Source organism: Euprymna scolopes, chromosome 15 (genome assembly GCF_053919585.1).
Source record: "Euprymna scolopes isolate OS-2025 chromosome 15, ASM5391958v1, whole genome shotgun sequence".
NCBI classification, from domain to species: domain Eukaryota; kingdom Metazoa; phylum Mollusca; class Cephalopoda; order Sepiida; family Sepiolidae; genus Euprymna; species Euprymna scolopes.
In genome coordinates, this window is record NC_136496.1 from 129,078,130 (window position 1) to 129,102,213 (window position 24,084).

A 24,084-nucleotide genomic window follows, 5' to 3' on the forward strand; every position below is an offset into this window, starting at 1 on the left:
GACAACCACAAAATTCTCGCATAAGTTTGATGAATCTTAGCGTGGATGAAACGCAGAATATTCTGTGTAGCTTAATCGCCATATATATTTTATAACTTACTACCTAGTTCTACCTATGTATTGAGCACTGTTGAAGTAAATACTTAAAGTTTATGCATCAATTTATACTTTTGTATATTAATTGGTGATTAAATGAAGTAATTATATATATATGCATGCATGTGTTAGAACTTTTCATCCTAAATGCTACACAATTATGCACAATGTAGAAACTATGCATCAATAGAACAGAGTATAATAATTAAATGGAATTGATCATCCAATAAGAAACCATTAGAAAATCAATAACTAATTAATGAAAGTTCGGTTTTCAAAGAAATATGCAAATTAGTTAACCTTTATTTAGTCACTCACATATTCGCGATCGAGTATATCAAAATATTCGTTTTAATTTTTAAATAGAAAATGTAGGCTTTTAATATCAATGTAAGTGCAATAAAAAAACATCTTCATATGTACTAGCAGAGTGACTCCACGTTGCCCGGGGTTAAATGATGACCGATGAATTTTTCACACTTCGATATTTTTATTGTCATCGAAATAAGTGAAACTGGTCATTTTTCAGTCAAATCGATTCATTGCCTGCTCTAGTTGGGGGACCCACTGTAGTGCACTGAGAGGAATCTTCACATGCCTCCTTGTAATAACTTAGTTCACAATACATTGAAGCTTACATTGCACTGTAGAGAACCTACTGTTGATTTTATAAAATTATTTTTATATATAATGGCTTGAATTAATGTTTAAAATAACAAAGTCAAGTATCATGATTCAATTGTACTCTAAAGAGAAAAATTCATTTCGAATGCGCCTCTGTCATATAAAGAACCTACTGTTGATTTTATATGTCAAGCCGTTCGGCTTGTGTGGTAACAAAACTTCTCAAATGCACATGTGATGTTAAGGTGTTAACTTTGGTCAAAATCGCCTGTTCTTTCTTTCATCGGATTATTTCGATTGTCGATACTTATCAAAGACATTCCAATACAAAACCTATCTAAGAACACTGCCAGGCACATAAAGTACCTTTGTGTGAGATTTCATAAAAATCCGCCCACCGTTTTGGAGTTCATAGGGAACGAACTCAGATACACAGACAAAGTTCCTTTTCATATATATATATATTAGTATTGGTTCGATTAATCAGAATCGGAAAAATCGGAGCTTTTTGAGGTATCAAAATTGGAAAAATTTGTGCCTATTTCCGATGCCAAAACCGATTCCTTTAATGATGTTTTTTATTTGATTTTGGTTTAAGAAACATCTTCCACTACTTGTAGTAATAATAAAATATTTATTGATTTAAATTTCCAGTAAGATTAAAACCTATAGATCATCTCTTCACAAATGTGTTTTTACGTTTGAGAAAATATCTGCACATTTAAGGTGTGTTTTTACAGTGTTCGGGACAAAATAACATTTTTATAGTAAAATATTTAGAGATTTATAAAAAGTTGGAATTGCTAATTGTATCGGAATCAAGAATTTAGTACAGAATCAGGCAATTTTATTGGAATTGGGGAAAAATATTGGAATCTTCCCATCACTAATATATATATATATATATATATATATATATATACTAGCAATTCACCCCGGCTTTGCTCGGGTCCTATGTACTGTTCATAACTTTATGTGTATATATATATATATATATATATATATATATATATATATATATATATATATATTCAAAAGTTTGACTCCTGTCCAGGTGACCTACAATTTTAAGTGTTTAGACCCAAAATTGGCGGAGGAGTTTGGTAGAGTCTGCAAAAGTCAATTCTTTCGACTTTGACCACCTGGCAGCCAAATTTTATCCAAAAAACTGATTAAAAAGCTTGCTGCATGTCTAAATACACTTTATGTAAAATTTCAAATGTTTAGACCCAAAATATAGCTGAATAGTTTGCTAGAGACCGCAAAGGTAAAATCTTTTGAACTTTAACCCCTTGGCAGCTAAAATTTCAGCCAAAAACCGATTCAAAAGCTTTGCCTATGTCTGAATACACTTTATGTAAAATTTTAATTGTTTAGACCAAAAATTAGCTGAGAGGTCAATTTTTTTTTAACTTTGACCCCTTAACATTTATTGTTTGGGGCTCAAATCAAATTAAGAAGTTTGTTCCATGTCCAAGTAACCTACATCTAAAATTTCAAGTGTTTAGACCCAAAATTGGTGAAGGAGTTTGGTAGAGTTTTCAAAGGTCAAATCGTTGAATTTTGGCCCCTTGACAGCCAAATTTCTGGTAAAAAAAAACGATTAAAAAGATTTTCCCAAATCTCAATATCCCTTATGTCAAATCTCGAGTCTGTAGACTGAAAATTGACAGAGTAATTTGGTAGGGAAATGTACACACAGAGGCAATTTCATACACACACACACACACACACACACACACACACACACACACACACTAGTAGGCCGTCTGGCATTGCCTGGTCGTAAAATATGCATAAATATTATAGAATTTTCATTTATTTAAAAAAATTGTTGAGTCCATAGGTTGAGAAGTGTCCCCCCCATCTCTCTCTCTCTCTCTCTCTCTCTCTCTCACACACACACACACATATTCTCAGTTTTATATATATATTGTTATGGTGATCTCTCCTATTGCTTCATTTAACTGAGCGAGAGAATCACCATGCTCAATTCAAAAGCAGTCTCTGACAACGCATTACTTCGGTACATACTCTTGTTAAGTACCTCCTTGTTGTCTTATTTGTTTTCGTTCCTTCAAGGCCACAACAGCAAAAAAACAACAACAACAAAAAAAAAACTTAAAAACCATGCAGAATAAAAGTAGATGTGACAAAAGAAACCGAGCCTTTCTTGTCAATTACGTGTTTATCTCGCATTTCTCGTTATGGGATCCGTTCCCAAGGAAAACGGTTTCTTCGTCTTCTTCAAAAATCGGTTGTATAAAAATAATCATCTTATTATTTTCAGCTTTTTTCCAACCTGCTTTCAATCTATTCTTGTTTGTATATTATTTTTATTTCCTTTTATTTCTACAAACAACAATTATGTATCCAAATATCATTTCCACAGAAATTGCAGCAGATGATCAAGTCGCTGAACGGACGACTTGATGAGATGCGTAAAATAAATGCCGAGTTGTGTAAAGGGGCCAGCAGTGACAGGCAAGATCCTCTGCAGAAAGAGATCACTGTTATTGACAACAGGTTGAAAAATGTTTCTGAACGTTTGGCATCTAAATTAACCCAACTTGAGGGCCTCATTGGCCGCTGGTCAGAATATTATGATCGTCTCAAGAATTTTGAGAGTTGGTTGAAGCACACGGAAATTGACCTGAGCAAACTAAAAGATGCGACAACAGAATCTCCAGAAAAGCTATTATCCAACATCGAGGTAAGTATAAATGTATGTGCTTGTAATTATACATATATATATATATATCTATATGCTACGTAAATGGATGATGTGTTGTTTTTATAATAAAAGAAAACACATAACTCATTTACATATTATAAAGCTCTCTTTGAGAAGCACTGTGGCCAAATGGATCTTATTTGAGCTTCAGAATAATATGTTACTTTAGATATTTAATCAGGGTTTATTTCTGGTGAAAAGTATCATCATGCCAGGTTGTGCTGACAAACTTTTGTACAGAGAAACTTTATACATCAAAGAAAGTGACTAAAAAGCATTCAAATTCTTCTCTATGGGCATGTGTACATAGGTGTAGATAAATGCATATACTTGTGTGTGTGTGCGTATTTGTTTTCTTCTATAACAGCTTCTATAACCATATGAAACAGCATTTTTTATCATCTCTATATATAAAGTACTAGCGTTCGTGTGTGTGTCTGTCTGTGTACAACTCTCCTACAGCTCACATCATTGGACCGATCATAACCAAACTTGGCATGATGATGGTCCCCCACCTAGGAATGGTGCACAACATTTTCCGAGGTAATGATCAAGGTCATAGCCTATGTATATATACTCTCCTACAACCCCCGCCACTGGATAGCTCATGAACAAACCTGACATGATGATGGTCTCTGACCAAGGGATGATGTACACCATTTTTCAAGGTCAAAAGTTAAGGTCGGAACTTTGCTGTATGCTCAGGTACCTGCAAAACGGATACCTGAGCGTACAGTAAAGTCCTACACTAGTTGTAACCTAAAACACCCGACTCCCAAATCTAAATGAATTTATTTATGATTTTGTGTTTCTATTTTTTTTTTTTTTCGTAGTTACTTTGCCGTGATGTCAGAGAGAACCATATCACTTTGGAAAACTTGGAGGAAGATTCCAAGGAACTTTCCCAAAACTTTCGAAGTAGGGAGACGGCAGCCCTAAAATCGAAGCTAAAAACCACTCGTAGGCAATGGCAGCAACTTCTAACTGAGGCTGACGATTGCCGGACATCCTACTCTGGGAGCGTCACGCACTGGCAAATGTACCTCTCACTCCTCAATCAACTATCACCGTGGTTAACAAGCGCACAGCAATATTGCTCAAAACCAGTACGAAAATGCGACTCTATTGAAGATTGCAAAAAATTATACAGTGAACATCAGGTATGTTTTTTGTTTTCATTTATTAGATTTTTTTTTGTTTTCATTTATAAGATGATGGCATCGTCACTTTAAAACTGGTTGTGTTAATCTGTCCTGTAACATTTGATGATTCATTTAAAGTTGAACAAAAGTTGCTAAAAAACAAGCACTATTAGAACTAACCAAATCTAAATGCAGATTCCATGAACAAAGCTTCTTTTCCAGAACTGTCCGCCTGTGGAACACTGTTCTGCTGGCCTGCTTCCCGGTTGAATACAACATGGTAGCCTTCAAATCCAATGTAAACAAGTTCTTGTTGAATCATCTCCATAAATAATCAAATTCAACTCAATTCATACTATTAACAATTACTACATTACCGCCTTACATTCATTAACCCTTTTTCTTGAGTGGCCTTTGAGCCTTGATAAGTGGTAACTCCGAAGTAAAAAAACAAAAAAAAAACATCGTTAACAAGGCTGTCGAAAGTAAACCCAAGATCTGCTTGAGTTTACTTTTGACAGCCTCATAACTCTTACTTCCCTTATTTTGTCATGAGCGATCTTTGTGACAAAGAGGGAAAACTGCTGGGTTTTTTTTTTTTTTATCAAAATCAAATTCCATTTTACACTTATTGTTGGCAAGTTTTGAAGTTTTAAGTAGATTTTTTTTTTAAACTCCTAACATCAAGTAGATTCATGTCTTGTCTGGGGCGATTTCCATAAAAAATTATCCACTTTGATGAACGAAATTAAATTTCTTAATGAATATAAATAAAACATCAGAATTAAATATTTTCATTTGAAAAAAAAATGCATGTTTTTATTTCACTTTCTTTCTGTTGTGTCTTGTTTGTGGTCAATTATAATTTCTAATCGCAACATAGATGCACTTGTTCTGTCTAACTACACTGATGAGTTATAGATGATAAAAGCTGCTTGTTATTCTGCACTTGTCTTAAAACACCAGAGAAATTGATGTTTTATTTTATTGAGATGTCATTTTGTTTTCGTGAGGCGATCATCTTGGGCTTTCGTTGTTAGTAGTTTGACCTAGTGAATTTGTATGCGAAGTAGTTAAGATCCATTTTTTCGTCGTCACCGTTTGGATGCCCATATCTCTCTCTCATTAATGTTCATATTGTTTTGTCTAGATTTTCCTGAATCTTTTATTTTAATTACATTTTCACCCCAAACAAGGCACAGTGCCACTTTGATGTAGGGGGATACTATCAGGGACCTAAGTTGCAGGGGTATTATGTAGGGAGTTTAGCAGCAAGATGTTTGTTCACATTACACTTGAACTTCTGCATGTCAGTACAGTTGGGGAAGCAGGAAACCGGAAGAGAATTCCAAAGTCCTGCAGTTCTGGGGAAGAAGCTATTAGAGTAAAAGGATTTCTTACATCTAGGGATCTCAACTGTGTAGGGGTGGGACTTTGCTGCGTCTCAGGTTTGTCGGGGGTATTTTCGTCGAGGGGGAGGGCTTGTAGTTCGTCAGAGCATCCACCATTAAAATACTTGTAAAACAGGCAGAAGGATGCAACATTTCGTCGGTGGGGCAGGGGATGACTCGTTTTTGGATCCTGTCCAGGAGCAGGAGACTAGTAGCAGATGCACCAGCTCAAATGTGACAGCAGTACTCCATACACGGGAGAATGGTGGCTTTGTAGAGATATAGGATACTTTCAGGCGTAAGTAACTTTCTAGCGCAATAGAGAGTGCACTTTCTTTGCAGCAGCCTTAACAATGATCCCAATGTATCTATTCCAACGTTTCCTGTGAACGTTAAGCCAAGGAGCTTGAACGAAGTGCTCTCAGGTAAAGTATCTCTAGCCATAGCTATTGGTGGCTGGTGTAGGTTTCATGTAATTATTAAAAGAAACGAGCTTTGTCTTGGCAGCGTTGAACGTTACCATCCATTTTTTATTCCATTCCACTACCGACTAAAGGTCTTCCTGTAGGGTTTCTCTTATTACCTTAGATATGTGCTTATTAGTTTTCCCCATGTGCCTGCTATAGAGCGTGGTGTCGGCAGCAAATATACCCATCTCAGAGACAATTTTATCAGGTAAATCATCTATGAATATCAGAAATAACAAAGGTCCAAGAATCGATCCCTGTGGCACACCTGCATTTATATCAAATGTTTTCAACATACGCCCATTGAGGACAACCTGGATTCTTCTCTCATTTAAGAATCTTTCATTGCTTAATCTTTACTGTTAGTTGTTAGGACATCGTCAGAACATCAGCTATGATCCTTCCTGCATGCCACTGCTTCCACATCACCATCGCCAGCTCACATCTCACAATCTTCAAATCGAATTAGCAATAGATTTTAGCTTTTCATTCGCATCAAACTTAAACCATTAAAAAATTTTTAAAAGATATCATAAATGCAAATTAAATATTTACTTAGTTTTACTTATGTTTTCTCGTATTCATTTATAAATAGTTGAATTCTTTGAGATGGATTGCCTTTACAGACATAATAGAAGAATAAATATAATCATGCATTTTATCTGGAAAGTGATCTGCTATATAAATTTTTTGGTGTAATAAAATGAAATTTGCGTGTATGTAGATTCTTTGTTTTCAATCGCCTTCTGTCACTCTGATGTATAATTTTTCTGCATCTATTTTTAGTTCTTACAGTGGTTTGATCTCCTATGTTTATAAAAATTTTGTATTTAATTCTTTCGTATTGTTGGGGGCTCTGTATGACATGGGGGTTGTATAGCGAGTGTATATAAAACAGGTATGTATAAACGAGGAAACCAAACCGTGTACATGTTTGTTATAGAGTCGTCTATCTAATGTTCATTGTATGTGTGCATACATTTTTAACACATCTAATAAACAGATAGAAATATCTTCAAGAATTCAACAAACTGGACAAATAGCACCATTGTCTGCTTGCCCAGACTCGCTTCTGAAAATGTAAGTCACTTTCTACCCCCAACAACTCAGACAACTGAATTGCTTTTCCACATTTACACTTATTTCTGTTGCGACTTTTTGTTCTGGAGTTGCACGCCATTCCTTTTTCAGGGATTACATATTACTATCTTTCCAGCTGAATGCTTCCATAAATGAACGATTCCTAATCAGCTAAGAACTTGTCTGTCCCGTCTACTCATTCCAACTCTTTCACTGAAGACTCCTGATTAACTCCTAACTATGATTATGTATATTTACAAAATTATCTCGTTACGACACAAACTTTGTCACCAAAGACATAAATCAAATGATCTACCCTCGTCATATATTTTGTTTATGTTCTAACATTCTTTTCTATTAAAACGTATTTGTTTTTATTTATCTAAAATTTCTTGTTATTCTTTTTAGAATCTAGTCAAGTTAAATTCCTAAAACGTCATTTAACTATATTTGTCCTTGAATTCCATTTTTCTCTTTAAAACTAATCTAATCTACACGATAATAATAATCTTCAGGTTCAGATAATTTTGTGCTAATATGCAACAACTATACCTGATGGAGCAAGGCCACTGGTATCACTGTGGCACACACTCCTTCGGATCTAAGGCAGATTGCCTTTAGAACGAGCCATAATAAATAACTGAATATGATGATATTTATTTGCAGGAATTTCTCCATGATTATGAAAAACAGTTGTTGCTGTTTGAAAAACTGTTCGGTGAGGCTCACGAAGTTTCCAATCAGTCGGAAGTCATCAGTCAAGTGGAAGAACTCCAGGCAAAATTGAACAGCGTCCAGTCAGGTGTAGAGGACATTACAAAGAACATTGAGGAAATTCACAGCGCATTTCTAACACTCGACAACACGGCAAACAAATTTCAAAATGTTATTCAGAAGTATGAAACCAAATTAAGTGTCGTGCCAAAGGTCAACACGGTTGACCTCTCGATTCTCAAATACGAATTAGCTACAACTCGGGTAAGATCATCATTATAATTGGTTTAACATCCACTTTACATCCTGGCATGTGATTGACAGCTTTTAGAAATTGACTTCCAAATAATCTATCTCTGGCCAGGTCTTTATTTAATCTTTTTTCTTTAAGTCTTTATTATATTCTCCGATGTTTCCTTGGTTTTCTACCTCAATTGTTTTGCATCTACCTCAGAACTCTCATCCATTTTTGTTCAACATGGACATAACATTGAATTGCGTTTGTTTTGAGTAGGTTGTGTTTGGAAATTTTGATTCCTCTCATAGTATTCATCATCATTCAAATGTCAAGCTAATTATTATTATTAACCTTTATATTCAAGTGACTTTTGGCCTTGATGAGTGGTAACTCATTAGTAAAAAATAATTCAGTCGATTTCATTATCTGTATTTGCCTCACTTATCCATCTTTTTGATGTTCGCTCTGTAGTCTGCTGGATTCATGAAATCTACTACTACTACTACTACTACTATCATCATCATCATCATCATCATCGAAATATACCTCTTTTTCTTTTTTTTTTCAAATAAATAGCTCCACTAAATTCAGAGAAAACGGGAGAAATTATGGGTTGCATTTTGTAACAGTCTCGCAGAAAATTTAAATATTTATTATTTATTTGTTGTAAATGTTTACTGATATTTTTTTTTACTTATTAAAATTATTATTAAACATTTCTTATTACATATCGATTATTTTATTATATTATGCATTTGTAGAGTATTTGATTTTCTACGTAAGCATTAAACATTAATGTTGGTTTGTTAAGGGGACACAATTACTTTGCATAAAATTAAGTATTACCTGGTGAAGAATATGTTTAGAATTTTTTTTACTTTTTCTCTTATTTTGTATAGAGTTTGAATGTAATAATTTAAAATTATTTTTCACATCCACAAGAATCATTGAAGCAAAATTTTGTTCATCAATGTGAATGATTTTATTTCTAATTTACTTTCAGGCATTAACCCAAGAGATTGAAGAACAGACAACCTTTTTGGTAAAATTGAACCATCAGTTTGAGGAAGTGAAACCACATGCTTCTCGAAAGGGCGTAGAGACTTTAGACAGACAACAAAAAGATATCACGGACAGTTGGAACAATGTTACAGAGCTTTCCGATGATCGGCATGTAAAAGTCTCTGCTGCAGTGGGACATTCCGAGAAATTCCTCATCAACTTGGAGAATTTCGAAAAATGGTTAAAATCCAACAATCAATCACTGACATCACTAGGTGAAATCTACGCAGATGATATACCAAGCATTCTTGAAAAATATCAAGTAAGTACAAGTCTAATGTGTTAGCTTATAGTCAAAATTCTTTGCTCTTTTTGACTTCCGGTTTCTGTTGTCTATTTGGCTGGATAATTCAACATGATCAAGCAGATAAGAAAGCCATTCTTTACATAGGGAAATGTGGGGGGAAGCTTTCATGTTATCTGAGAGTAAGATAATCATTAATCAGAAAGGACCATATCTTGCTTGTCACCATCATCCCATCTGCAGAGCAGAAACCGGAAGTCAAAAAGTGTAGGCAGTCTTGATTATAATCACTTCTATTGATTAGTATGGCTAAAAATGAAAGGTTTTCTTGCTACCCAGAGCAGCAAGGCCTAGCGGTTACATGCAAAGTTGGGGAAAGTTTGGCCCAGAACAGAAACAAATAGTAAATGCATATTCCATGAATTTTTTGAACCCAGCTGGCACATCTTTGTTTGCAGCAAAGTGCAGATGACCAGAAGATAACGGATCCTGATGTTGACATCTCCTGGATTTTAATCAGAGCCATGTTAGCACATAGGAACTAACATTATTAGGTTGCTACTGCTCCTACCATGGTGAGGAAAAGTGGAAGCTTTTGTTGGGGGGAGGGGGGATGTGCTGCTGCTGTTGATGTCTAGACCATTATTGAAAAATGTCTCCATTTGAACAATAGTTAAATATTTTTAAAAAGGGATTAAATTGAATTACATATAATTGTTCTGAAGAACATGATGGTCTGATACCAACAAGAACTAGCTATTCAGAATGAAATATTGATTTTTGTAGAGCAGAAACTAATAGTGATAGAAGTGAAGAAAGAGACTAACTTTATTTTATTATATAGATGTAGATTTTAAAAGAGAATTATAATCTGTATTCTTAATTGATCCCAAAGTCACAATCTGAATGCATTTAGTTGCATCCATGCATTATGATTAGACTGATTCAACCAGTCAAGCTGTCTGGGGATATCAATTTTCTGATTTAAATCCACCAAATATTGACGTTATTGTTTTTTGTTGTTTTTGTTTGCAAAACTCAATAATGTTCTGCAAAGTTAAAAATAGAAACAATTTTTCTCTACAAAACAACCAAACCAAACACCATTAATAAATATATGAAGATATAAAGAACTTGAAGCATAAAACCTTTTTTTTCCAAAATTACTGCATTCGGCATTGAATAAACCAAAAAGGATTGATATGCCGTAAAACAAAACAACCAAACCAAATTCCATGAATAAATATTTGAAGATATCAAGAATTTAGAGCATAAAAGCTTTTCTAAAAATGAGTGAACCTGAGAATGTTTGATATGCCATAAAACAAAACAACCAAACCAAACATGGTAAATAAATATTTAAAGATATAAACAAATTGAAGCATAAAAACGTTTTCCAAAATTACTGGATTTGGCTTTAAATAATCTGAAAAAGGTGTTCGAATTTTTTTTTTTTTCATGTTAATTATTTCTAACACCTTTTTTTGTTGTTTATAGAATAGAAAGAAGTTTTTTTTGTCTTTTTTTTTTTTTTGGCGAAGCCAATTAAAACCCAACAAATTATTGAATTCAAAAATAAATTATATTCAATTATAATTACAAATACAATAAAAGATAATACTTATGTCTGTTTGAAGTTTAGGAGTTTTTAAAACTGTTGTCCTGGAGAACGTTTACAGGGAATATGAACTGGAATAGATACATTGAGAGCATTGCCAAGGCTGCTGCAAGGAAGGTTGGCTCCTTCTACCGTGCTAGAAAACTACTTACGCCTGACAGTATCCTGTACCTCTATAAGGCCACCATTCGACCATGTATGGAGTACTGTTGTCACATCTGGGCTGGTGCATCTGCTGCTTGTCTCTCGCTCCTGGACAGGGTTCAAAAGAGAGTCGCCAACCTGATAGGTCCTGAACTGTCATCTAGGCTTCAGCCTCTGTCCCATCGACGAGATGTTGCATCCCTCTGCCTGTTCTACAAATACTTTAATGTTGAATGCTCTGATGAACTGCAAACACTTATACCTCCCCGACGTAACTACCTCCGACAAGCTACTAAGTCTCATCCCTTTACAATAAAGATCCCTAGGTGCAAGAAAGCCTTTTACTCCAATAGTTTCTTCCCTAGAACTGCGGGTCTTTGGAACTCCCTTCCGGGATTCTGCTTTCCCAACTGCACTGATATGCAGAAGTTCAAGTGTAATGTTAACAAACATCTTTCTACTCATCTCCCTTCATAATGACCCCGCTAATTAAGTCCCTGATAGTAGCCCCCTGCTTCAAAGTGGCACTGTGCCTTGTTTGGGGTAAAAATTGAATTAAAAAAAAAAAAAAGTAACAGACATGAATGTTTTCATTCCTTTCAGTAAATTCTTTTTGAGCTCCTCTCGTTCTTTCAATAAATTCTTTTTTTTTTTTTTTTAACTCTGCTCGTCCTTTGGGTAAATTCTGCTTTGAGCACCTCTGGCCATTCCACTAAATTCTTATTTATTTTTTGAGCTCTCTCGACCATGAGATTCTTCTTTTTTTTTTTTTTGAGTGTTTATATATAGCCTCTCCTCAAGTAATAGTGGATAATTTGCATAAAGAGTCTTGTTAAGAATATTTCCAACAAATGATTTATATGCCACAAAACAACCAAACTAAATAATCTCAATGGGAGCTCCGGTTCCTGAGTTTGTCTGTCATATTTCAGTTTGAAAAAATATTTTCATTATAAAACGCACACGGAGTGGATACGTCTTTGTTTTTTGTATTTTTTTTTTCATTTTTTTTTTTGTATTTTTTTTTTTCGTTTTTTTTTTTCGTTTTTTTTACGTTATTTTTTTTTTCGTTTTTTTTTTCGTTTTTGTTTTTTTCGTTTGTTTTTTTTCGTTTTTTTTTTTTTGTTTTTTGTACTTTTTTAAATTTTAAAGCTTGCCTGTTTTAAAAAAATTGAATTCACGTTGTTTTTTTGGCTTTTTTTTTAAATCTGAAAATGTCTGTTTCCAACAATTAAATTAGAAATTTCACTTCTATATCCTTTCAGTCAATGTCGTCAGAGTCTTTGACATGGGATGATACCTTTGATAAATTGTCTGCTGATTTTAAATCGTTCCTCTTGAGCTGCTCTGAAGATGAAGCAGCCGTGTTAGAAGAGCGTTTCAACCGGATGGTCACGATCTATACAAAGGTGAAGGACACCTCAGCTTCGCGGGTCAAACTCTGCGAAAGTTGGGTTGCTTACATCACACTCTGCAAAAAGTCGCAAGGCAAATTGAAACAATTAGAACTACAGTTATCATCACCTGACGTCACTGAATCGGAAATTGCTGAAATCAACCGAAGTATCGAGAATGTGAAGGAAGAACTAAACGGCTGGGCTAGTTCTGTCCCAGAACTGGATTCTTTGATGAGATCGTCTCAGTTTGTCATTAAAGATCGTGCCACACTGAGAAATCTTCACTTTGCGACAGAGTTTCAAGGTGTTGAATCTCTGCTCTCGTCCGTTGAAATGTCTGTGTCGGAAAAAGGTGACAAAATTGGAGAGTTGAATCATCTTTGGACTGCATATATCGAAAAGAAAGATTTGCTGATCAAAATGTTGGAAGAAATCAAAATGCGAACTGATGCTTTTCAGGTTGAAGAATCAACACCGACGGGGATCAGTCAGATGATTCAAAACTTTGAGGTAAGAAATTTTGATTGAATTAGAAGAATACCCGTCTCTACACAGGTATAATTACCCCCACCAGAATATGTCCACTAACGAAGATTAAGATATAATGAAACTGAACTTTATATCTAGAATCCTTATTCCAATTTTGATCAAAATACATTTAAAAAATGTTTAAAATTTAAGACTTAATGGGTTTTAAGAATAAAATGAAATTCAGATAATCTTGCTTAATAGGTGTCGAATATCTAGGGATCAAATTTAATGCTAATCTAATATATTTGAGTTTTCAAATGAAAGAGTGTGTCCATATCATACTGCACAAAAACCTTTAAAATACCCGAAAGGCATTGCAATTTGGTGAATATTTATTAATTGATCTCTGATACCTACAGTCAAAGTTTTATGGAAGGGTTTTCTCCTTTTTAACCTCTATTTATTAGACTGAATTCAATTAAATATAGTCCACATTTGGACCCCTTATGCTTATTAACTGTATTCCAAAATTCATGAAGATTAGTTAATCAGTGCAAGTGTGAATCCTGTTCGTTAGGACATATAAATATATTTAATATAGAAAGATTAGTTTGGCATTGAATTCTTCAAAATTCTTCAATTAAATTTCAAATTTAAAAAAATGTTTCATAATTATTTTTTCAGATGGTGCTTTCTGCTATTTAGACAAATAGATTATCCAAACAATTGTTCTCATTTTTTATGTTATTCTAAAAACGTTTTAGCCGATGTAACCTCCAACCTTTGTTTGCATCTTGTCAAACTCTGAGATCTATATAGAATTTCAAACTGAACTCTTTATTTAATTCACGGTGTTAGATCTTTCTCGTTCTGTCAGCCATGATATGGTAGAAGTCTTAAACAATTCTTAATTATAATTTTGGTATTTTTAATATTTGATTGAATTTTCAAGCCTCAGAAGAAAATTACTTTAAATTTGCACTTCAGTCGTTGTTTCACAGGTTCAAATTATGAAACTTGCTTGAAATATTTGATTTTTGACAATGTGTGACATGGGGTGAGTAGTTTTCCATGTAGCTATAAATCTATGATGATAGAAACTTTCTGCTACATTTATGATGGGACGATTCCAATATTTCTCCTGATTCCAATACAATTACCGAATCCACTTCCGATTCTTTATAAATCTCTCAATATTTAACTATTCATTTTTCCCTATTACTGTAAAAACACATGTCAAATGTGCAAATATACGTAAAAATACACTTATGAGGGATGATCTATTGATTTTAGTTTTACTGGTCGTTTAAAGTCAATAAATATTTATTTTATTATTAATACCAGCAATGGTAGATTTTGCTTTACACAAAGTCAAATAAAAAAGATCAAAAGAATCGTTTTTGGCATTGGAAAATAGGCACTAATTTTCTGATACCGATTCCAATATCCTCAACTGTTCCGTTTTTTCTGATTAAGGCTCATTTCCAGCCAAGCAACAAATCTTGAAAAAGATATTGTATCAGATAATTGAAAAATGACAGTATATATTCTCCGGATCAAAAATTTAAGACCACTCTAAAATCTTTAAAAAAAAACCTTTTTTTTAACCAAACGAAGTGGTCAAGCGGATTCGGGTCAATGGAGAAGTGGGGCCAATGAGAAGGGTACAAAGTCCTGGTACTCCTTCTGGAGCGAAGCCTGGGTCTCTTTGGACTTGTGGGCAAGCGCCGAATCCTAGTGCCACACCCAATGCTAATGGCCACCTGATTGCACCAGGGATTACTAAACTCTTCAGCACATCCAGGTACACTTTGGTGTTGACTTTCAAGCTGAGTTCAAAGGTGAGGTGGCATGATATAGCCCTTATGCAAAGCCACACCAAAGACCATAACCGTGTTATTCGTGACAATCCAGTGATGCATTTTTAGGGTGCTGGCAATTGTTCTGTTGTCATAACTTGGATCGATAGAGAGCATGAGTTGTACAGTGGCACATCTCCGATCTTGCTTGTTGAACATTGTGTCACTTTCAGATATTATAGAAGATTCCTATCGCTCTTGAGATTTGTACACAACTGGCAAACTAGTAGATGGCCTGCAACAAAAAAAGAAAACCAGTTGTCATCAAACGGAAATGGAATCATGTCGTCTTTTCTAGAGCGATAATTTTATCAGTCCACTATCTCTCTCTCTCTCTTTCTCTCTCTCTCTCTTTCTCTCTCTCTCTCTCTCTCTCTCTCTCTCTCTCTCTCTCTCTATACATATATATATATATATATATATATATAAAAGGTTGGTGCAAATGTTTTGCCAAATGAAAATTTTATCTTGAAAATGAAAAAAAAAAAAATGGAAATCTTTATAACAATAATGGCACTTGCTCCCTATAACTTGATTCCATCTGTTAAAGAGTTAATAAATGTTTCTGTTGTAAAATTCTTCAGGTTTTGATATGAAATATGAATATAACTAATGTCCTCTCGTGATATTAACCTGACCATCATGTAATCATCGAAATAAGTGATCATCCGAGGGAGTTAAATGCCTTGGGGGCTAAATGGGGGGGGGGGTGATGGACTTAGTCATTTCTTTTTTTTTTTTTTGTATAGTGCAGAACTCAAATTTACATATGTTAAGGCCTAAAGCTGCACCGTTTGTTCATTTTCACCAGGATTTGACATCCCCTGGGGACTTTTGGGGTTAAATGGGGGGGGGGGGGCAAATGCTGAACTTAATCATTTTTTATGCCTCGTTCACTGGGCATTTACGGGGGACCATGCATGCTTCACTTGTTTTGTTAATATTCGATTTTCTTTTATAATTATCAAAGTGATAAATGTATTTCATATTAAGCGATTTCTACATTTATCTAAGATTAACATGTTCATCTGTAACAAATAAAAAAAAACTTTATTGTGTCTTAGCCTAAATTTGCTAAAAAAAATTGATTGTTAGACTTAAATTATATTTCTCGTCCTGAAATAAAATTTTATTTTGATTTTTAAATGTCTGCTAATTTACAATTGGATATTTGTTATATTATAATATTCTAAACAATGATATTGGTGGATATTCATATTTTGACAAGTATTACAAAGTCAAAGGATCTCCCATTATCAGAATACATTGTGATGTCATAATAGACCTTATTCTCCCTTTTTTCTCCTTTCTCTTTCTCCTCTTTGTAATCCGAGTTCTTTCTCTTCTCTCCCCCTTCCTCTATCTTCCTCCTCTACCTCTTTCTTTTTCTCCCTTCCACCTTCTTCCTTTCTTTTTCTCCCTCCATTTTAGTTATTCTATTTCTCCCACCACTTCTCATTCACCCAATTATTTCCATTATTCGACCTTCCTCCCACTATTTGGATTATTCATGTACACGAGAAGTGTGCACGGTGACAAGCAGCTAACAAAGATAACAAACATCATCGTTAGAGTTCTATTAGGATATAGATATATTGATATTATATATACGTATGTGTTACCAAAACAAAATAAATAAAAATAAAGTATACAACATAAAACTTTAATTAAAAAAATGAACATTGGTATAACTTTTGAACACAAACAAACCCGATTTTTGTCGACTCCGAAATACGTGTGTGTGTGTGTGTGTGTGTGTGTGTGTGAGAGAGAGAGGGAGAGAGAGAGAGAGAGAGAGAGAGAGAGAGAGAGATGAATAAAAAAAAAACTATGTCAAAATCAAAACGAGGCTGATGGAAAAATAAACAAACAAAAAAAAACTCACCGTATGTATTTTTTTTTTCAATGAATTGTTTTGAAGATATTTTACGACAAGTTAAGTTATTTTATTTTTATTTATTTATTTATTTTTTACGTTTTCAATGCAACAATGAGGGTTTAGATTTTCTTTTATCTTTTTGGTACTGGTACATTTAAAACGGACAAAACCGATGCGGTTGGGGTAAAAAAAAAAAAAAAAAAAAAAAAAAAGTTCGCTCTTCGTCAGTTTCATTTCGACTTATGTCTGCCAAATATGCTAAGATTTATCGTCTGCTTCCTTAGCATTCTAATTGGCTAAGCGTTTCGGCATCTTCCGACTGTTTACGTAAAAGTCCGGAAAATGTCTTACAAAAAAATCGGTTTTATCTGGTTGAAAACTACACAATACAAAAACATGATGTCGATTTTGTCCAATAATTGTTTTTTCAAGTTTTATTTAATTATCAACTAGAATGTTTTGATTTAAAATTTTGTTCAAACTGGTTTTATGGGCCAAAAGAAAGTTCCAAGTTTATTTAGGTGTTAAGAATCTTATTTTATTTTGTGTGTGTATAAAAAAATAGATTATTTTGATGTGTTCATCTTTTTGACAGACCCTTGTATGTTAAGTTTAAAATAGAAATTAAATCTCAAAACACACCTGATTTTCCAACACAAACAAGAATCTCTACACACGTAGGTCGGTTTGTCACTTTTACGTTTGAATAGCAATTTAATCGCTAAGAGCGCAGATTTAATGGACGTATCTTTGGATTACTAATTATTGTTTTTTGTTGTTGTTGTTGTTGTTATTTTAGTTCTGTTTTTTTTTTATTGATAATGATGATAGAAAAGTTGTCATATGACGTTGTTGATTCATTTTATTCTTTTTGACAAGCCCTGTCCATTAATCAGTCGGTCTGTCACACTTTAAGTAGGAAATAGTAATTTTGTTGGTGTGCCACACTGCCACGTGCCACACTGCCACACTTATGTCCGACATAATATCATCATTCGCTAAACAGACAGATTATATCTGTCAAATATCGATTATTGTTTCTTTTTAAGTGCTTCGCTTCATTATTTTTTTAAATTCAGATGATTTTCTAACTTCGTTTTATTCTTTTCAACATTTTCTTAGAACTGACACAATTTTAACGTTTACATTTTTACGTTTATCATTACATTTGATTTAAAAAAAAAAAAAAATACCTTTTTTTTCTAGGACACGCAGTCAGAAATCTCCTGCTACAATCCCAAATATGAAGAAGTTCTCAGGCTCGGTAATAAAATTATACAAACCGACAACCGTAAAAAAGACGAGATTCAGACTTTCAACAATCAGGTGGACAGATTGTGGGAACATTTGCACGGATTTTTGCAACAGAAGCAAAAGTTTTGTACTGCAAGCAACATGTGGCAAAATTACGCAGTGACCCGAGAAAATATCCTGAGCATTTTACAAGATGAGAGACAAAGGATTAGTGGGAACCATTGTTTTAACAAAGTTGAAGATGTGCGTGAAGCAATTGAATCATGCAAAGTAAGTAATGTTTTTTTTTTTGTTTTTTTTTTTTCAAGAAAAGAATTCTTGCTTAATTATCTGGGTTGATTGGTTGTTAGGTTTTATTGGGACTGCAACACTGTAGACACGTTTTATATGCGATTGGCTTTTTGATTAATCTATTTTGTAGGTATATATTGTGTAAAAAAAAATACTCTGTAAACAAATCTATTTAATCCATAGATGAGACTTTGACAGGTACTACACTCCACTCCAGGTCAGAATAGACCTCGGAGTAATGATAACTAAGGAGTGTTTTTACACTCTGAAAGGTTCCAAATTGAGTCCTTACCACTAGAAGTTTTGTGCCACACCCAGAAGGATTATGGGGCAACTTATTTTTGGCGCTTCTTGCCATATGAATCATTATTGGATAATTTTGATTGGTTAATTGTTCAGTTTGTCAACAGTCGTTCACTTATTTAATGCTGAAAGTGTATGATTGTTTTTTGTTTTTTATTTGATTAATTTCTGTTGTAGTCGTATAATTTGCAAACAGTTTTTATTTAACTCATAAGTTGTGTCCTAGCAATTATTACCAGCACGGGCTGGAGTGAACCTGGAAATTAGGGTTGCTAAGAACTAACACCACACTCTCCAAAGTTACAAACTGGATACAGTTTTACATCATACTCAGGATGGTTCAAGAGAAAAGCTTGAAAATTATTCTTAGGGTCGGGAAATAGAGTAGGTCTCAAAAAATGGTAGAAAGAACCCTGAAATGTGAATTTCAGATGGTGGCCTAACAGGTGCATTAACCCTTATACTCGAGTGACCTTTGAACTTTGATAAACGGTGATTCACTAGTACATACCCCCCTTCTCAAAAGATATTCTGTAAACGATAATTTCTCTTTGACCTACCGATTGTGGCCCTCACAGGTACTGCCACTTTACTCCAGAGTGGACCTGAAAGTAGTGATAACTAGGGCTGTGACAACAGCATATTGTTTTCATTGTTCTGACTCTTTAGTATATATCCGTTAATATCTTATGTTTTTATATAGACTGATGTGGTTCTCGGTTGATTGACTGTGTTTTACTGTGTCGGATATATACTTGAGTCAAAAGAATAAAAAGAATATTCTGTTGTCACAGCCCTAGTGATGATTAAAGGGCTGACTATACACACCCCAAAGCTCCTAAATTGGGGTTTTACCACTGAATGTATTTTGTCATAGACAGGAAGGATAATATAAGTACGATTGTGCAGAATTGTTATTTTGTAAATAAGTGATTTTTTCAAGTTTTAATAAAAACAAGCAATTTGTTTTTATTTAAGGTTTTTCTATTTTTTTTATTTTAATTTTCAGAGGAAAGATAACCCTGACTATGATTAAATTATGATTGTTGTACACGAGTTATGTTTGTTTCGTATACACTAAGCAACTTTAGTGTTTGTATATACATTATTACCTTATACATACATTTTCTAAAACTGAAATCGGTGATTAATAATTATTCTAACATCGCCCAGGCAGACGATACCAACAATTCTGACAATTTCTATACGTAATCAATACCACAGTTTTCAATTAAAGTTAGTAAAATTGAAAAATATTAATTTTCCTGTTATAGTTTATATTTATTGCTGTCTTCTCTTTGTCTTGCTGGATTCCAAGAAAGAATCCATCTAAGAACCGTTACAAGAGATAAAGTCTAAGAACCGTTACAAGAGATAAAATCTAAGAACCGTTACAAGAGATAAAGTCTAAGAACCGTTACAAGAGATAAAATCTAAGAACCGTTACAAGAGATAAAGTCTAAGAACCGTTACAAGAGATAAAATCTAAGAACCGTTACAAGAGATAAAATCTAAGAACCGTTACAAGAGATAAAATCTAAGAACCGTTACAAGAGATAAAATCTAAGAACCGTTACAAGAGATAAAATCTAAGAACCGTTACAAGAGATAAAATCTAAGAACCGTTACAAGAGATAAAGTCTAAGAACCGTTACAAGAGATAAAGTCTAAGAACCGTTACAAGAGATAAAGTCTAAGAACCGTTACAAGAGATAAAGTCTAAGAACCGTTACAAGAGATAAAATCTAAGAACCGTTACAAGAGATAAAGTCTAAGAACCGTTACAAGAGATAAAGTCTAAGAACCGTTACAAGAGATAAAGTCTAAGAACCGTTACAAGAGATAAAGTCTAAGAACCGTTACAAGAGATAAAGTCTAAGAACCGTTACAAGAGATAAAGTCTAAGAACCGTTACAAGAGATAAAGTCTAAGAACCGTTACAAGAGATAAAGTCTAAGAACCGTTACAAGAGATAAAGTCTAAGAACCGTTACAAGAGATAAAGTCTAAGAACCGTTACAAGAGATAAAGTCTAAGAACCGTTACAAGAGATAAAATCACTAGAAGATGCATTATTCTTCGTATGAGATAATGCATTTTGATGAAATATATTTTTACTTTTATGTTTTTTTGAATATTTAGTCATGGTTTACTGCATGTTAAATTGTCTTGACAAACCTTTATATCAGGACACCAAAGACAATAGAGATGACGTCTAGTAGATATTAAGACTCTCTTAATCTTTTGTTTCACTTAACTTCAAAGTTCTCAGAAATCAAGGGACTCCCTTCCTACAGTTAACACTTTATCTCTATACGAGATATATTTGATTAAATTTCTCCTTCACCCTTCAAACACCAAGTTAGTAAAGAACATTATTTCCTTTTCCCCAATTGACCGTTTAAATAATATTTATTTATTTGGAACCCGTGATGCAGTGGATATGCATTGAATCTCTATGGTTCCAGGTGAACATTGTCTGAAGATAGCGGTTTTATTCCTACCCAAAGAAGGCCAGAGGATGAGTTGGCCAGAACGTAGTGAGACAACGACAACTATGAAAGGCAGTAATTACTGAGGATACAGTCAAGAGACTCAGCATTTCTATCCTGTCGCATTTAATCACCTGAAGAAGGCCTGAGGATTGAGCAAGAAATGGTATGAGAAGGATAAGGCTGGAGGACCCTCAGACGTTGTCACAGAAATGCTGAAAGTTGCAAGTGAAACGGATATTGAGATGATCATGGAGTTGATGAACAATAGTTGTAGTGTTGGAAAGTTCCCAAAACGAGGAAAGTTCTACTTCATAATGTGTAGAAAAGAGTTAAGCTTTTCATCTTTTTTTTTTTTTTGTGTGTGTGTGTGTGTGTGTGTGTGTGTGTGTGTGTGTGTGTGGTACTTGTAAGTATTGAATACACAACATTGAATGGAATTACTGGTAGGCTGAGACAGGATAACCACTTTGTGTGCAAGAAGTTGAAGACAATTGAAATGAATGACTTTCATCATGTCTTGACAAGCTCCTGGGACTGACCTTCACTCTTGATCTGAAATTAAACACAGACATGAAATCTATTGCCAAGATTGCTAGAAAAATTATTGGATCACTCTACTGCTCTAGAAGGTATTTCACTGCCGATTCAACCCTCTATCTGTATAAGAGCCAGGTTCGTCCTAAAATGGAGGACTGTTGCTACATCTGGCAGGAGCTTCTCAGCGTGCTCTATCAAGCCTTGATAGTTCAAAACCGGTTTTGAAATCTGCTAGGTATGTCGTTTTAGCTTTCCTGCTTTTTCTCACAGAAAAGACATTGCAAGCCTGTCTCTGCTCTATCCTTATTTTCATGGCAAGTGCTTGACTGAACCCCGATCTATGGTCCTCCCTTGCCAAACATTCACAAAAACACTCGACTAGCTACAACCACTATAAACGATTTCCCCACTCTGTGTCTAAACGCAGATTCCATGAATAAAGCTTCTTTCCCAGAACTGCCTGCCTGTAGAACACTGTTCCGCTGGCCTGCTTCCCGGTTTAATACAACATAGTAGCTTTCAAGCTCAATGTAAACAAGTTCTTATTGAACCATCTCCATAAATAATCAAATTCTACCCAATTGACACCATTAACGATTATTACCACCTTACATTCATTAACCCTTATCCTTGAGTAGTCTTCGGGCCTTGATATGTGGTAACTTTCAAATAAAAATTTTTTTTAAAAAGACACTAGAGATGGATGATAATTCAAATGTGGACAATGCATATCTGGATGGCGAAGCTATTGAGGTTGTTATCTTGGTGATACTATTGGAGCACAGGAAGGAGCTGGTGCTGGTATGAGTGCAAGAATGAAAAGTGAATAAAATAAGTTCTGGGAGATTCTTCCATTTTTTTTTTTTTTTTTTTTTTTTTTTTTACAGCAAATCATTACTAGTGTCGACCAAGAGAAGAGTCTCTCAAACATGAGTATGAAATATGATGCGTGAAAGTGAAACCACATCAGTGAAGGTTAAGGATGTGAATTGCATAGAAATAATATCAGAATGATATGATGGATGTGCAATGTGAGTTTTAAAGACAGGCTTAAATCTGATAACCTTAGAGGAAGTCTAGGGAGATATGTGCACCACAGGAGACTTCGATGGTATGGGCACATTGAAAGATTGAATAAGGATTTTTGAGCTAATAGTTATAGTAGAAGTGTCGGCTGTCAAGGAAAGGAGAACATGGAAAGAAATGAGAAAATAAGGGATAATTAAAACCTGATCAGAGATAGGTTAGTTTGAAAGTCAATTTCTAATGCCAACGTGTAAAGCGGATATTAAACTGATTAAATTAATGATGAGACTGGATGAAGAAAAAAATCTGTTTTTCATCAATAAGTACCATAATAATTTTTTATCTTGGAAATTTTAAAACATTATTTTGTTTTGTTTTTATTTTAGACAACAGAATTGGAACTTCATGCGAATCAACTTCATTTGGATAATTTTAATGAGCAAGGTGTTGCTTTGATGGAAGAATTACAAAATATTCCTCGTTTCAATGTTTCAGTTATCAAAACTGACATGGAAAATGTTAATCAAAAATGGGATCAGACAAATGACGTAAGTATTTGAATGAAGTGAGCATCGGTGTATGCACACACACACACACACATATATATATACATGTACATTAAATGAAAGCTGAGGAATAAAAGTTATATAACTTTATTATATCATAACAATAAGGAAAAGTAAAAGGGGAAAATTAAGAAAAAAAAACTCTTTAGGCCATGACATTTTGAAGCTAAATGCTTCTCATCAGATATGCAAATAGGGCCAGAATTATACAAAATGCAAATATAGATAACTGGTTTAATAACATTTAGATATGAAATGAGAATGAAGAAATAGAATAAAATATAAACACATCTGAGATAATCGTGTTGAGACACCGGTTCTCGCTAGATCACTCAATCACACAATCATGAGCCATTTCGAAATAGTAGGCATTGTATGTGCTTTCCGCTTATGTCAGCATTGTTTCCAGTCGTCATAAAGTTATATGCTTGCAATTGGAATTAAAAGTGCTAA

The 24,084-nt window shown here is 34.1% G+C and overlaps 1 protein-coding gene across 3 annotated transcripts in view; it reads left to right on the plus strand.

The window, feature by feature from the left end:
• Positions 1-24,084, plus strand: part of LOC145294135 (nesprin-1-like) — a 1,091,614-nt gene that overhangs the window by 330,661 nt on the left and 736,869 nt on the right. For all 3 annotated transcript variants that reach the window (XM_080141241.1, XM_080141242.1, XM_080141243.1), the window contains exons 26-32: positions 3,113-3,433; positions 4,288-4,614; positions 8,201-8,512; positions 9,490-9,810; positions 12,820-13,461; positions 18,367-18,684; positions 23,452-23,613. In XM_080141241.1, the coding sequence (XP_079997367.1) occupies positions 3,113-3,433; positions 4,288-4,614; positions 8,201-8,512; positions 9,490-9,810; positions 12,820-13,461; positions 18,367-18,684; positions 23,452-23,613 (2,403 nt within the window). The remainder of the gene's footprint in view (positions 1-3,112; positions 3,434-4,287; positions 4,615-8,200; positions 8,513-9,489; positions 9,811-12,819; positions 13,462-18,366; positions 18,685-23,451; positions 23,614-24,084) is intronic.